Source organism: Manis pentadactyla, chromosome 6 (genome assembly GCF_030020395.1).
Source record: "Manis pentadactyla isolate mManPen7 chromosome 6, mManPen7.hap1, whole genome shotgun sequence".
Classification (NCBI taxonomy): domain Eukaryota; kingdom Metazoa; phylum Chordata; class Mammalia; order Pholidota; family Manidae; genus Manis; species Manis pentadactyla.
This window is the reverse complement of record NC_080024.1, coordinates 8,211,236-8,224,782: the sequence shown is the minus strand read 5'-3', so window position 1 is coordinate 8,224,782 and position 13,547 is coordinate 8,211,236. Positions and strand designations below refer to the sequence as shown.

General features: G+C 40.7%; 1 protein-coding gene across 2 annotated transcripts in view; it reads right to left on the bottom strand.

Moving 5' to 3' along the window:
* Nucleotides 1-12,434, bottom strand: part of GPR55 (G protein-coupled receptor 55) — a 51,522-nt gene extending 39,088 nt beyond the window's left edge. Inside the window, exon 1 of one of the 2 annotated variants that reach the window (XM_036912491.2) lies at nucleotides 11,419-12,434. In XM_036912491.2, coding sequence (XP_036768386.1) covers nucleotides 11,419-11,446 — 28 coding nt within the window. In that variant the 5' untranslated portion in view covers nucleotides 11,447-12,434. The remainder of the gene's footprint in view (nucleotides 1-11,418) is intronic. The other variant, XM_036912478.2, reaches the window with a different exon arrangement.
* Between the last annotated feature and the right edge of the window lie 1,113 nt (nucleotides 12,435-13,547).

The following is a 13,547-nucleotide window of genomic DNA, read 5'->3' as shown; positions in this document are numbered from 1 at the left end:
ACTTCCTACTATGTTTCCTTGATGTGACAACAGGTCTGATTCCTTGGGTGACAGTGGATGAGGTATACTCAGGACGGAAAGTGGCTTTCACACAGACTCCTGTTCTCCTCACATAACTGTGAAATTTCTACAACCTAAACACAGGCTTTTTCTCACAGCACTTTCTCTTGAGCCTGTTCAAGACAGCACCAGTGTCTAAATTTAGTAGCACATTAGTAATACCACTACTCAGGGGCCTATAACCATCAGTTCAATGGAAATTTTCTTAGAACTGTGAAGCAAAACCAAACATAATTTAAGTGTAGAGAATGATCACACTTACCCTTGGTAGACCAGATGTCCACAAAGGAGACATATGGGAAATTGCAGCCAGAAAAGATTATGCCCATGTCTTCAACCCAGAGGCTAATTTTCCTTAAGAGGAAGTCCCAATGACTAGGCCAGTGAGAGGTCTTGTCCTAGCATTAATCTGAAAGCTGGGTTTTATTCCTAACTTCTAATTTTTTTCAACATCAAACTTGCAAAAAATTTGAAAGACAAACACCCATTTACCCTTCACCAATTTCATATATACACACATACATGTATGTGTATACATACCCTTTTTACTGAAAAACAAAATATTGCCAATATAAGGTCACTGTCACCTCTAAATAGTTCAACCTGCTTCTACTAAAAGAAAAGGGATATTCTATTATATAACCCCAATACCATCATCACGCGCAAAAAATTTAACATGGGTGCAATATTATCTAATAGACAGTGCTTATTCAAATCTCCCCAATTATCTGCAAACTGTTCTTTATAACCTTTCTAAACAAATTATTATCCTGTATCCAATCCAGGTTCATACATTATTTAATATATTTTCATCTACAGCTGTTCCCACATTTTTTTCTTTGATGACATTGACATTTTTTAAGAGTCTTATGGACTAATCCCCAGTCTCTATTTGACTAATTGCTTACTCATGATGTAATTCAAATGAACAATTTTTGGCAAGAATACTACTTAGTGGTGGTGTGTTCTTCCTAATACGTCATATGAGAAGGCACAGAATGTTAGTTTGTCCCATTATTTAGAAATCTAATTTTGATCATTTAGTTAAGGTTATGTCTGACAGATCTCTCCACTGTAATTAATACATAATCTGCAAAGTGATGCTTTGATACTGTGTGAACTTCCTGTACCTGACGACACCTCCCCACTTCCCTGATGGCTTTAGCATCTGTTGATGATATTGACTGAATCAGTTACTGTGCAAGTCTTTACAAAATGATTTTCCAATTCTACCATTACTGCTTTATGTGTTAGCTGACATTCTTCCGTGAAGACTGTTGAAATCTGGGATTTTAACTGTCAAATCACATTTAAAACAGCCGGCAATCTTCCACTGGGAGTGCGATGGCAAGCACAACTTCCTTCTCCTCACACTCCTTTCCGTCCAACTGCTCCACTTACCGAGCGCTCTGTTCCCAGCACTGTATTAAGTGTTCTATGTACATTGGGTCTTTAAGTACTCCCAACCATCCTAGGGTGTAGGTGGTATTAGTTTCATTTTGCAAATGAGGACACTGAAATGCAGAGAAGCAGCTTGCCCAGGGTCATCTGTAAATGACAGACCTGGGATTTGAACCCAGGTACATTTGACTGGAAAGGCTGTGTTCCCGACCAGACACATTCCTAAACATTGTGTTGTCACTTTTTGTATACGTGTATAACAATCCAGGCAATAGCAATCCTTGACTTGCGTTGATTCCTAGAGAACTCTTGATCCTTATCCCCGAGTATTAGCAATGCATAGTTAAAAGGCCAGAGGAATTGGACCAAAATAGTGACAATGGGATTATGGATCATTTTCATTTTCCTCATGACCTATTTGTATCTCCCAAGTTTTCTACAACGAATATGCATTGATGGTTTGAGCAAGTTTCTAGTTGTCAGACTCAGAAAAGCTCTTCCTAGGGGTTGTCTGTCCTAATTAGAGACAGGCGCATAGGTTTTGCATATAGGCACATACCTGGGTTTATGTACTAGTAAGTGGCGTTTTAGTGAGATATATGTATATATATATGATTTGTTCTACCCCAAACCTACTGGAAGAAAGAATCCAATTCAATGAATGTTCCATTTTCCCAGAGTCCTGTTCACAGACTGGCTCTGTGCAAGAGTCTGGCAGCTCTCAAGGACAGAGAAGACTGTGCTTTGGACTTCGTGTCTACAGGGTAACAGCAGGAAATGCATGAGACATAATTTTTGAGAGGGACAGGGTAACAAATGCTCAGCAACAGAATGAGAGGGTTGCCCATCATTGGCAAAGGACAGATACAGGAGAGGTTACTGAGACTCCCAGACATTTCTAGAGAGGAAGTCAGAATCACAGACCAAAAAGTCATTACTCAGAGATTTTATAAGACTCCAGGCCTTTGTAACTTTCCCATGTTTCTTGTTTTTATTACCCTCTGTCTGTTTCCCTACAGTCTTCAGCAGAGGGTGGGGGGAATGGAAAAAAGAGTCAGCAGGGAGATTGAATCACAGTGTAAAATCACGTGTAATTCTGAATAACAAAAAGCCACCGTAAAGCAGATCTTCGGTGTAAAGAGCTTGGAGGTCAGCTACTTACATCCTCATAAGAAAAAAGCTGAACAAACTGAAAATCCACTTTTCTTAGCTTCATTAAAGAATTGAGGTCATAGGGCAAACCACCACCCTGAAATCTGGAGAGGTAGGGGAACACAGAGAATCATGACTTACCGGGAACAAAAGCTGCCATTGGAGCCGCCCACTGGGAGGAACACTGAAATGGTTTGATGAATTTTTGGAGGCTGAGTGTGGACTAGGCTGGAGAGTTAAAAACTCTGGGAGTCCCGGTGTGAAGGCCCCACACTTTCCTGGGGTTTACCTCCAGGAGCTGCACCAGGTTCTCACTGGGAAGGTAGGAAGAAAATCCCCTTGCCTAGAGCAATGGTAAAAGTAAACTGATAAACGTAACCATTTTAAAATAAGCTCAGGGGAAATGTAACCATTTTGAAAACTCAGAGCATTCTGTTCTCTTTAACAAAGGCCTGCCATCTAGGGAAACTGCTTTACCAGAGCCTTATCTGCCCTGGGGGAAGGGCAATGTCCCTCCAGCCTTCCTGTCTCTGCTTTCTTTATCCATTTGTTCTTACAATGCTGTCTACTCTTTCCATTAGGAGCTCTTAACATATTAATCACAGTTATTTTAAATTCTCTATCTGATAATTCCAAAATACGTGTCATAGCTGCGTCTGGTTCTGATGTTTGCTTTGTCTCTTCGACTGAGTGTTCTGTTGCCTTTTATCATGCCTTGTAACTTTTTGTTGAAAGCTGGATATGATGTATGTGCTACTAGGACCTGAGCTAAACCAGGCCTTTAGTGTGAAGCTTTTTTGTTACTTCGACTGGGATCTAGGCTACATTTAATATTTGATGTTGCTGTCAGTGCCAGAGACTTCAGTTTCTTCTAGATTCCTGATTTTATTTTATTTTATTTCTCCACTGTTGTTTTTGGGTGTCCCCAAAAACTCCATCTTAAATAGAGCCTGTGTCTCACAGCACTCTGGGCTGTAATCTACTTTGACTATACTGCAGTCTGTTGATGTGGTGGTAAGTGCAGTAGATAAAAGAATGTCTCTCCAACATGCATGTTCACCTGGAACCTCAGAAAGTGACCTTACTTGGAAATAGGGTCTTTGCCCATGTAATTAGTTGCATTAACATGAGGTCATACTGGATTAGGGTGGACCCTAACACCAATGACTGATGGCCTCATAAGAAGGGGAGAGGGCCCATAGGGATACAAACATAAACAAAACCAGTTAGGGTATTGTTGAACTGAACAGCACTATCAATCAACTGGATTTGTGGAATACCTCACCCAACAACCACAGAATACACATCCATCTCAAATTCACAAAGATAGACCACATTCTGGGCCATAAAACAGATCGAAAGAAGCTTAAATGGATAGAAATCATATAAATTATGCTGTCAGGCCACAGTGGAATTAAACTAGAAACCAATAACAGAAAAATAACTGTAAAACCAAAATACTTAGAGATTAAACAATGTATTTCTAAGTGACATATGGGTAAAAGATGTATCAAAAGACAAAATTGTTTGGAAATATTTTAAATGAAATTGAAAATAAAATTTACCAAAGTTTGTGGGCTGCAGCAAAAGCATCACTTGGAGGGAAACTTACAGCATTTAATGCACATACTATAAAAGAAAAAAGACCTAACGTGAGTGATCTAAGCTTCCACCTGAAGAAACTAGAAAAAGAAGAGCGTATAAATTCAAACCAAGCAGAAAAGAGAAATAACAAAAATTGGAGCAGAAATCATTGAAATTAATAGAAAAATATCAACAAAGCCAAAAGCTTGTTGTTTGAAAAAAAATCAATAAAATTGATAAACCTCTAGCCAGCCTAACCAAATAAGATGCAAATCACTAATATCAGAAAAGAAAGAGAGGCAATCACTACTGATTGCATGGACATTAGATGGATAATACAGGAATATTATGAACAATTCTGTGCTCACAGATTTGATAATTTAGATGAAATGGACCAATTCTTTAGGAGGCACACTCTTCCAAAAGTATTTCTCCTCATACAAGGAGAAATAATCTGAATAAGACTATTCAAAGAAATTGAATCAATAATTAATAACCTTTCAAAAAATGAAAACATCACACTCAAGTGCTTTCACTGGTGAATTCTACCACACATTTAAGGAAAAATGGGAACAATTTCCAGAGTAAAATGCTGCAAGAATTAATGATGAATGTGCTTGACATTTATTTTATGTACCAAAATAATTATTAAGAACTTCCCAATAGATAAATCAGGAAGAAGGCTGATGGTTAAAAGATAATGTATTAGTTAGCTAACTTTAAGAAAAACAAGGTATCCTTTATAGTGCAATACATAATGTAAAGATTTAAATGAAAAAATATATATATATATTTTTTTTTAGATAATTATTTTTTATTGAAGGGTAGTTGACGCACAGTATTACATTAGTTTCAAGTGTACAACACAGTGATAAAACATTTATATACATAATTCTAGGTTCCAGCTATCACCCTACCAAGCTGTTACAATATCTTGACTATATTCCTTATGCTATACATTACATCCTGGTTACTTATTTATTTTACCATTGGGAGTCTGTCCTTTTTTTTTTTTGTGAGGGCATCTCTCATATTTATTGATCAAATGGTTGTTAACGACAATAAAATTCTGTATAGGGGAGTCAATGCTCAATGCACAATCATTAGTCCACCCCAAGCCTAATTTTCATCAGTCTCCAATCTTCTGAGGCATAACAAACAAGTTCTTACATGGAGAACAAATTCTTACATAATGAATAAGTTACATAGTGAACAGTACAAGGGCAGTCATCACAGACACTTTCGGTTTTGCTCATGCATTATGAACTATAAATGAAAATATTAAACAGAATAATAGTGATCAGATTTTATCACAATTCTAATCATTGTAAAATTGTTTGATCTATTTGCATTTGTAACATTAAGTAGCCTTTAAGATGGCTATCTAATTTTTAGTTACACAATTCAAGTATACGTTTAGACTATAAGTTATTCAAGTAATAGCCCAGGTTGTGGATATCTCAAAATTTTACAAGAAAGAAAATTTTTTTAAAGTATGTAAAACAAAATCCATGAAATACTTGATAAGGTTTAATATCCAGAATATACAGAAAACTCCTAAAACTCAAAAAACAAACAAGCAGAAATAAACAACCTAATAGGCAAATAGACATTTCTTGAAAGAAGATATACAAATAGTCAAGAAGCACATGAAAAGATGCTCAATATCATTAGGAAAATGCAACCAAAACCACATTGAGGTACCACTTCATACCCTTTAGGATGGCTATTATATATTTTTTTCAAAAAGAAAATAACAAGCATAAGTGAGGATATGGAAAAATTGGAACCCTTCTGTACTGCTGGTGGGAATGTAAAATGGAGCAGCTGCTATTGGAAACACTATGAAAGTTACACAAAAAATTAAAGATAAAATTACCATGATCCAGCAATTCCACTTCTGGAACTGAAAAGAACTGAAAGCAGAGACACAACAGATATTCGTACACCCATGTTTATGGCAGCATTATTCACAATAGGCAAAATACGGAAGCAACAAGATAAAGTGTCCATCTCCAGATAAATGGATAGACAAAATGTAGTGTATGTGTAATACACATATGATGAAACATATATGTATATGTATATGTATACACACATACACATGTATAATGAAATATAAGGCCTTGAAAAGGGAGGAAACTCTGACACATGCTACAGTGTGGATGAATCTTGAAAACACTCTGCTAAGTGAAATAAAACAGTCACAAAAAGACACACACTGTATGATCACAATTATGAGGCAGATAGAGTAGTCAGTTCATCGACAGAAACTGACAGAAAGCCAAACTGGTTGTCAGGAGCTGGAGCAGGGAGGAATGTAGAGTTAATATTTAATGAGCACAGAGTTTCAGTTTTACAATATGAGAAAAGTTCTGAAGATGTACGGTGGTGATGGTTGCACAACAGTGAGAATGTATTTGATGCCATCACACTATACACTTAAAAATGGTTAAAATGTTAAATTTTATGTTTTGTATGTTTTTCCACAATTTCTAACATACCTAATAATAAAAATCCATGATACAGTAACATTATAATTAATTGACCAAATCAGGAAGCTTTGAGTTGTGAAAGTAGATGGTTTTAATAAGCACCCGCAGACACCAGGGGTAAATGCGACTGTCCTAAGTCGCCCGGGTGGTCCCAGATCCCCTGCTCTTAGCTCAGTTGAAAAGAAGGGTCTTTTTAGTCTGGCAACTATCCGGTAGAGAAACTGTGGGAGAAATCTCACATTCAACAGTGCTAAGAAATAATGATTGCTGTTTCATAACCTCAAACTTTTAAATTTTGGCCACTAAGCCTTTACAATAAATTTGCCACCATAATTTCCAGACACATTTCAGATTTATGGTTTTATCTCAGAAGTCCATTCTATTCCAAGACCTTCACCTTTGGTCCCCAGGCACAGTCATCAGTACGTGAATATGGGGCCCACCTTTACCTTCTTGCCTCTCTCCGCATCCTCCCCCACTTCTTCCATCTCAATGCCATCCATCCTTTAAGGTACATCCCCCACACATGTCCCCTCATCTGTCCAGCCTTTCTTGATCCACCAGGTGGAATTGCTCCACTCCCAAACTTCAGTGAAACGTTCCTTGGCATGAGGATAACATGAGATAAGAATCTAGATTATTGAGTGAACGTTGCTGACATCTACTTAGCTGCCAACCCTGAAAAATAACCCTACTTAAAATCATTGACCAGCCAAAAGGAAAACTACCTCGGACCTCCCCCACGTAAACTCCTCGGGCAGAACCTTGGGTTTTCTAGGAGTTTGTAGAGGACTTAAAGCTGCAGTATGGAGAAAGAACTTGATTTAATTCTTGACCATGGTGGGAACCAACATTCCTCTGCATATTTTTCATATACAGGAAGTGGTAATTCTCACCCTCCCGGGGCTCAGGCTCTGACTCACTGGGGTACGCCACCCCCAGGGCCTGGCCTCCGTGTCGCTAAGGCCCTGAGCAAGACAGTAAGATGCCTGGATGAAAAATTCCCCTGTGGTGGGGAGCGGGGAGGGCTGGTCGTGAGAAGGGCTGCTCTCCCCATTCATGTGGTTTTGTCAGGATGCCTGGATGCCGCAGGCCTCGGCCCGGTTACCTTGATCACACATAATAATCATTGTAGATTTTTAAAAAGAGTGCTAAAGGTCGCCTGTCTCATTAAGTATTTCACACCCCTACCCAAGTTAATAATATCACCTCTGTTTTTCCCATAGTACATTGTGAGTGTGGCTATATGCTGTAAAAAGTTGGCTTCTTTGAGGTTTTTTGCATACATTCAGCTAAATCATGCTGGAATGGAATATATACCAGGATTGCCCTCCTATAGCCATGAATCCCTGGGGTCACCAACATAATGTAAAGATAATGAAGACTAATCTTATTTACAGGAAAATGGATGCTTTAAGTAGCCTCATGAAACCAAAGGGGAACATTAGAGCACATAACGCAACATCTCAAACTTGTGTCAAAAAAGCATATACCTTGACCACTTCACACTCACTAGGATGGCTATACTCAAAAACACAGAAAATACCAAGTATTGGCAAGGATGTGGAGAAATTAAAACCCCCATATGTTGCTGATGAGAATGTAAAATGGTGCAGCTGTCATGGAAAACATTTTGGTAGTTCCTCAAAGCCAAACACAGTGACCATATGGCCCAGCAATTCCATTCCAGGATATATACCCAAAAGAATGGAAAACAAATAAAGTCAAATAAAGACTTGGATGAGAACTTTCATAGCAGCACCCTTCACAAGAGGCAACATGTAGAAGGAACCCAGCTATTCATCCATTGATAAATGGATAAGTGGGTTGTCATATATTCCAACAATGGCATATTTAGTCATAAGAATGAAATAAGGATACATCTGCAACACAGAAGAACCGTGGAAACATGCTAAGTGAAAGAAGCCAGACACAGAAGGCACATATTGTATGATTCCATTCCTATGAAATAGCCAAATAGGCAAATCCATAGAGACAGAAAGCAGATTAGTGATTGCCCCAGGCTAAGAGGGAGGGGAAATGGGGAGTGACTGCCTAATGGGTATATTTCCTTTTGAGGTGCTAAAAATGTGGTTTTACAACATTGTTAATGTACTGAAAGCCACGAAGTGTACACTTTAAGATGGCTAGAGTGTTGAATTTTATGTTATGTTAATCTTACCTCAATTTTTTGTTTGAAGTGTGTACTTTGACTAAGGCAAGTGTTTGTCACAGAAACTCCTTCTCTCCTTGAAGCATTTCATTATCCTCCCATGTCGAAGCCCCTTCTCCAAAATCCATCTCCAAAGCCACGCACATCCCAAGAGATGCCTGAGAGCTGAAGGCCCCACAGGAGAGGTCAGCCTGCAGCATGACCTTTGCCCCTGAGTTGGACCTTTGTCCTATTGCTTTCTCATCACCCACAGAATCTGGAGGTCATGCTAGCCCCAGAAGGATGCAGGGCTTTCCAATGCCCTGGCATTGGGGGTATCACAGAGTCCTCCCAAATTCTCAGCATCAATTGATTAAACAAAGGTCAACAGTGAATGGACTCCACGTGAAGATGGTACATTCTAAAACCGGAAGAAGTTAAAGTGAGCACCAGAGGTCTGTCTACATCAGTAACAGAGTTGCAGGTAATATGAAAAAGAAGGAAATACATTATACTCTCTTTTATATAAGAAAGAAGAAAAATGAGAAAGATGTGTTATTTTCATGAACTAAACTTATGAAACATTAACCGTGGAGGTAGGAGGGAACAGTGTAGAAGGAACAAAGGTGGCAAGACTTCTCTGATATACCTTTTTATATCATTGTAATGTTGAATCATATAAATGTTTTATGTATTCAAAAAATGAAATATAACTTTAAAAGGATGGGATAAAGCAAACCCTTCTATAGAATGCAAACCGGGGCAAGACAAACTGATTATATATCAGACAACATAACCACACAGAGTGAGGAATTAATTCAAGTACCCTGATTGTACATCCTGAACAAATCTGATCTAAGAACAAAAAAAACTTACACTGTCCTTAGTAGGTGCAGTGTTAGTAATAATATTGGTCTTGTAATTCTGAAACTCTTCTATGAATAATATAGTAGTAAGCAAATACATACTTTACTGTTAAGAGTAAAAAAGATTCTAGTAATAAGGTAAAGAAGTTCAAGAAAAACCCTATAATGTTAAATTTGAGGTGGAAATAACCGTTTGAACTAATGATTTTTTTAAAAATGTATTTCCTGGTTCTGTTCATGGTCAAGCATAGAGGCAAGGACACCCCTGCAGCAATAAGCACCTCTAGCTCTAAGTTCTTGTTTTCTACATATCACTCACTTGAGGGAACCAGGACTCCTGAAAGCATGGTCAATCTGTGGTCTGGGCCTGAAAATGTACAACTTGAGCCTGGAATATCTTGTGCCAGAAAGCAGGAAGTACGCAAAGATGCACGTGATGGTGTAGACAAGATTCAGGAGCTGGCCAAGGGTGCTCCTACTGCCCAGTGAGGGACAATGTGAACAGCAAAACAAATGTGATAAATGAGGAAGGAATAAAAGGATGAAAACCCACCCTTTGGAACCCCCATGGTAGTGCTTCATTCAGGCAAGCCTCATCAAACTATTGGGAGAACTGGATATTCAGTTGATCCTGTGCCCATGTGACCATCCCACACATCACCTACTAATTACAAAGGAGAAGATGGAGAGAGGCTTGGTGATCAAACTCAACATCACCAAAAGCACACAACCTGACATTGTTTGTCCCCTGAAATGACAGTTAAGAAGCACACAATATGCCCTAGATTGTACTCTTGCCAAAAACATTAAACCTGAATCTAATCAACAGAATAAACAACCAGATTAATCCAGCATGTGGGACTCCTACAGGACACCTGCCCTGGACTCTTCAAAAATGCCAATGTCACAGAAACAAATAGTAATAACAAAAAAAAGAGGGGAGAGACTTTTAAATTAAGAGAGACTCAAGAGATATAACCAAATATCATCCATGAATTCTGATTGGATCCTGGATAGGATTTTTAAAAATCCAGCTATAAAAGACATTTGGGGACAATTGTAGAGATTTGAGTACAGATGGTTACGAAAACAGCTTTGTGGTTTTGTGGGAGAATATCCTTATTAGGAGATGATGAGATATTTAGAAGCAAAGCGTCAAGATGTCAGCAACTTGCTTTCAAATCGTTGAGCAAAATAAAAGTATGTAAAATATACAGACGAGAGAGGAAGAGAAAGCCAATCGGGCAACATGTGAGCAGTTGGAGAATCCAAGGGAAGGTATGGAGGTGTCCATTTTCCATAGGTTTGACAATTTCAAAATAAAATGTTGGGGTGGGGGGCACCTGGCAGGGTGGACAGAGAAGGTTGTGATAGAGCTTGCTGCCTGGCCCAAGGCAGTCTGCCTCCCACACGGAGTTTAGAACAGCTCCCTCAATTACACCAGAATAACCCTTCTTTTAAATCTTCCTAAAAGAAGGAAGGGTCTACATTTCATGTTCCTTGAACCTCCTTGCCCCTGTTCAGCAGTTGGAAAACCCATGCCACTTGCAGGCACTCTGAACCCAGCACCTGTTGGCAAAGTTTAAAGAGTGGAAAACACACCCAGCGAACAGCACACTGGTGGAGAGGCAGTCTCCCATCACCCCTGGGGCCTGAGAGGGACCTGTGCCCTGTGTATGTGCCAAAGGGGCTGGGGGGGTCCACCTACCATGCCAGAGCTTCTCCTTTCTTCTCATCTAGGACAGCTGTGACCGTTTGTAAGAGGACTTCGGGCTCTGCTGGGAGGCTCTCTGTTCCTTTCCAGCACCATCCTGACTCAAAATTGCATTTGCTCATTCATTCCTTCATTTGTTCAATTATTTAAAAGTGATTCTTGAGCCCCAGGCACTGTTCTGGGCTCTAGGGACATCTCGATGAACAAGCAGCCATGGTTTCTGCCCTCCCGGAGCTCACAGGCAAACCACCACCATGACAAGTGTCACAAGGGGAGGAACAGGGTGCCACAGAGTTGGTAATGGGGGCACTGCTGTGGTGACATTGAGTGACAAGCAGGAAATATAATCCACAGACTCTATACAAGGAGTGTATTTGGGGGACAATGAGATATCGGGTGTCAAGGGACACTCCCAGGGTTCTGGCTTGTGTAACTGGATAGACAGTGGTGGCCTTCACTGGGACAACCTGGAAGAGACCCTCAGTATGGGTGGGGGTGCAGGTAGCAGCCATCCACACAGGCCACCGTGTGACATTCAGGCACGGAGGGGAAGTCCACACTGCTGTGGGGCTGTGAGTCATCACAGAGGCCCTGTGTAGCCAGAGCCTGCCTGGCCCTTCCGAGAATGTCTGCCACTCCCGAGGGACGCACAGGACAGACGGTAATCCGGCACGCCCTCCTTTGGTTTGCCTTTGTTCTTAGCAGCAGATTTGGGGAGGTATCTCATATTGCAGGTGAGAAGGTCCCTCTGGCCTTTCCTTTCTCCTCTGAGAGCAACGGTGGGAGATGTGGAAGAGGGGAACCGGGCCCAACTCACACACAAACTCTCTCTCTCTCTCTCTCACACACACACACACACACACACACACACACACAAATACACACACACACTCATATGCATGATTCTGTCAGCTTTGTAAAGGTTAGAGGTCATTTTATTTGCCCAAAGTTGGTTAAGGGAAAACCCAGTAATTGCAAAGAATGGAAGCTTCTCTTCCCCACCTCCCATAACACACGGTTCCCTAAAAACAAGAATGCCTGGTGCAAGCTAAGGGTCACCTCCAGGTGAACAAGGAGCAAAACAGGGAACGTGCGGAAGAAGAGTCCTAGGGGTGCAAACCTTCGGGAATGCCCAGAAAATGTGGGTTGGGATGTATATTTGTTTCCTGGGGCTTCTACAACAAATTACCGCAAACTTGGTGACTCAAAACAATCGAAACTTATTCTCTCACGTCTCTGAAGGTCAGAAATCCCAAATCAAGGTGTCAGCAGAGTCACACTCCCTTCCAGAAGCTCTAAGGGAGGTTCCGTTCCTTGGGTCTTCCAACTTCTGGAGGCCCCAGGTGTCCCCTGGCTTGTGGCTCCAGCCTCTGCCTCCGTCTCCACGCGGCCTTTTCCTCTTCTGCCTGTGTCACTCCTCTGCGTGTATCTTATCAGGACAATTGTCTCTGTATTTAGGGTCCATCTAGATAGTAATCCCACAGATTTCTTCATCTCAAGATCTCCAGCTATGTCTTCAAAGACCCTTTTTCCAAATATGGCCACATTCACAGTTCCCAAGATTTATAACGTGGACATATCTTCGGGAGGGTCACATTCAACCCGCCCGAGGATGTGACTTCCACAGAACATAGGGGCAGGAGACAGTGCTAAAACTTCCTTTCTTTTGGCCTGGCACTAGCGTATTGTGGTCAAGGTCATGCTAGAACTACCCTGAGACTCATCACTCCCTCAGGCTCTTGCCACTTCTTGAGAAGAAAACAGAAGGCATTCTGGGAAGTGCTGGTGGGCCCCAAAGTCCTTCCCAGCTATGCAAATGATGCTCCCTCTGCCGGGCCCATTCCCAAGCCCCCTGCTTTGAGGTAACCTTTGCTGGCCACCCCAGGCCCCAGCTCTCTTGTCCCTTATGGGACCCTATGATCTTGGACATGGATCTTGTTTGAACCCCTGGACAAGCATTCTGGCTGCCACTGTATGTCAGACCCAGGCTTACGAGGAAATTCATTTGGTGATTAATCCTGTTAATGGCTTTGGCATGCTAGCATTGTACTGATTCTGTGAAGTCCCAGGTTTTGGGGGTAGGGGATGGGGGTGAGTGGGAGGTTCAAAAGTCAGTCCAAGAA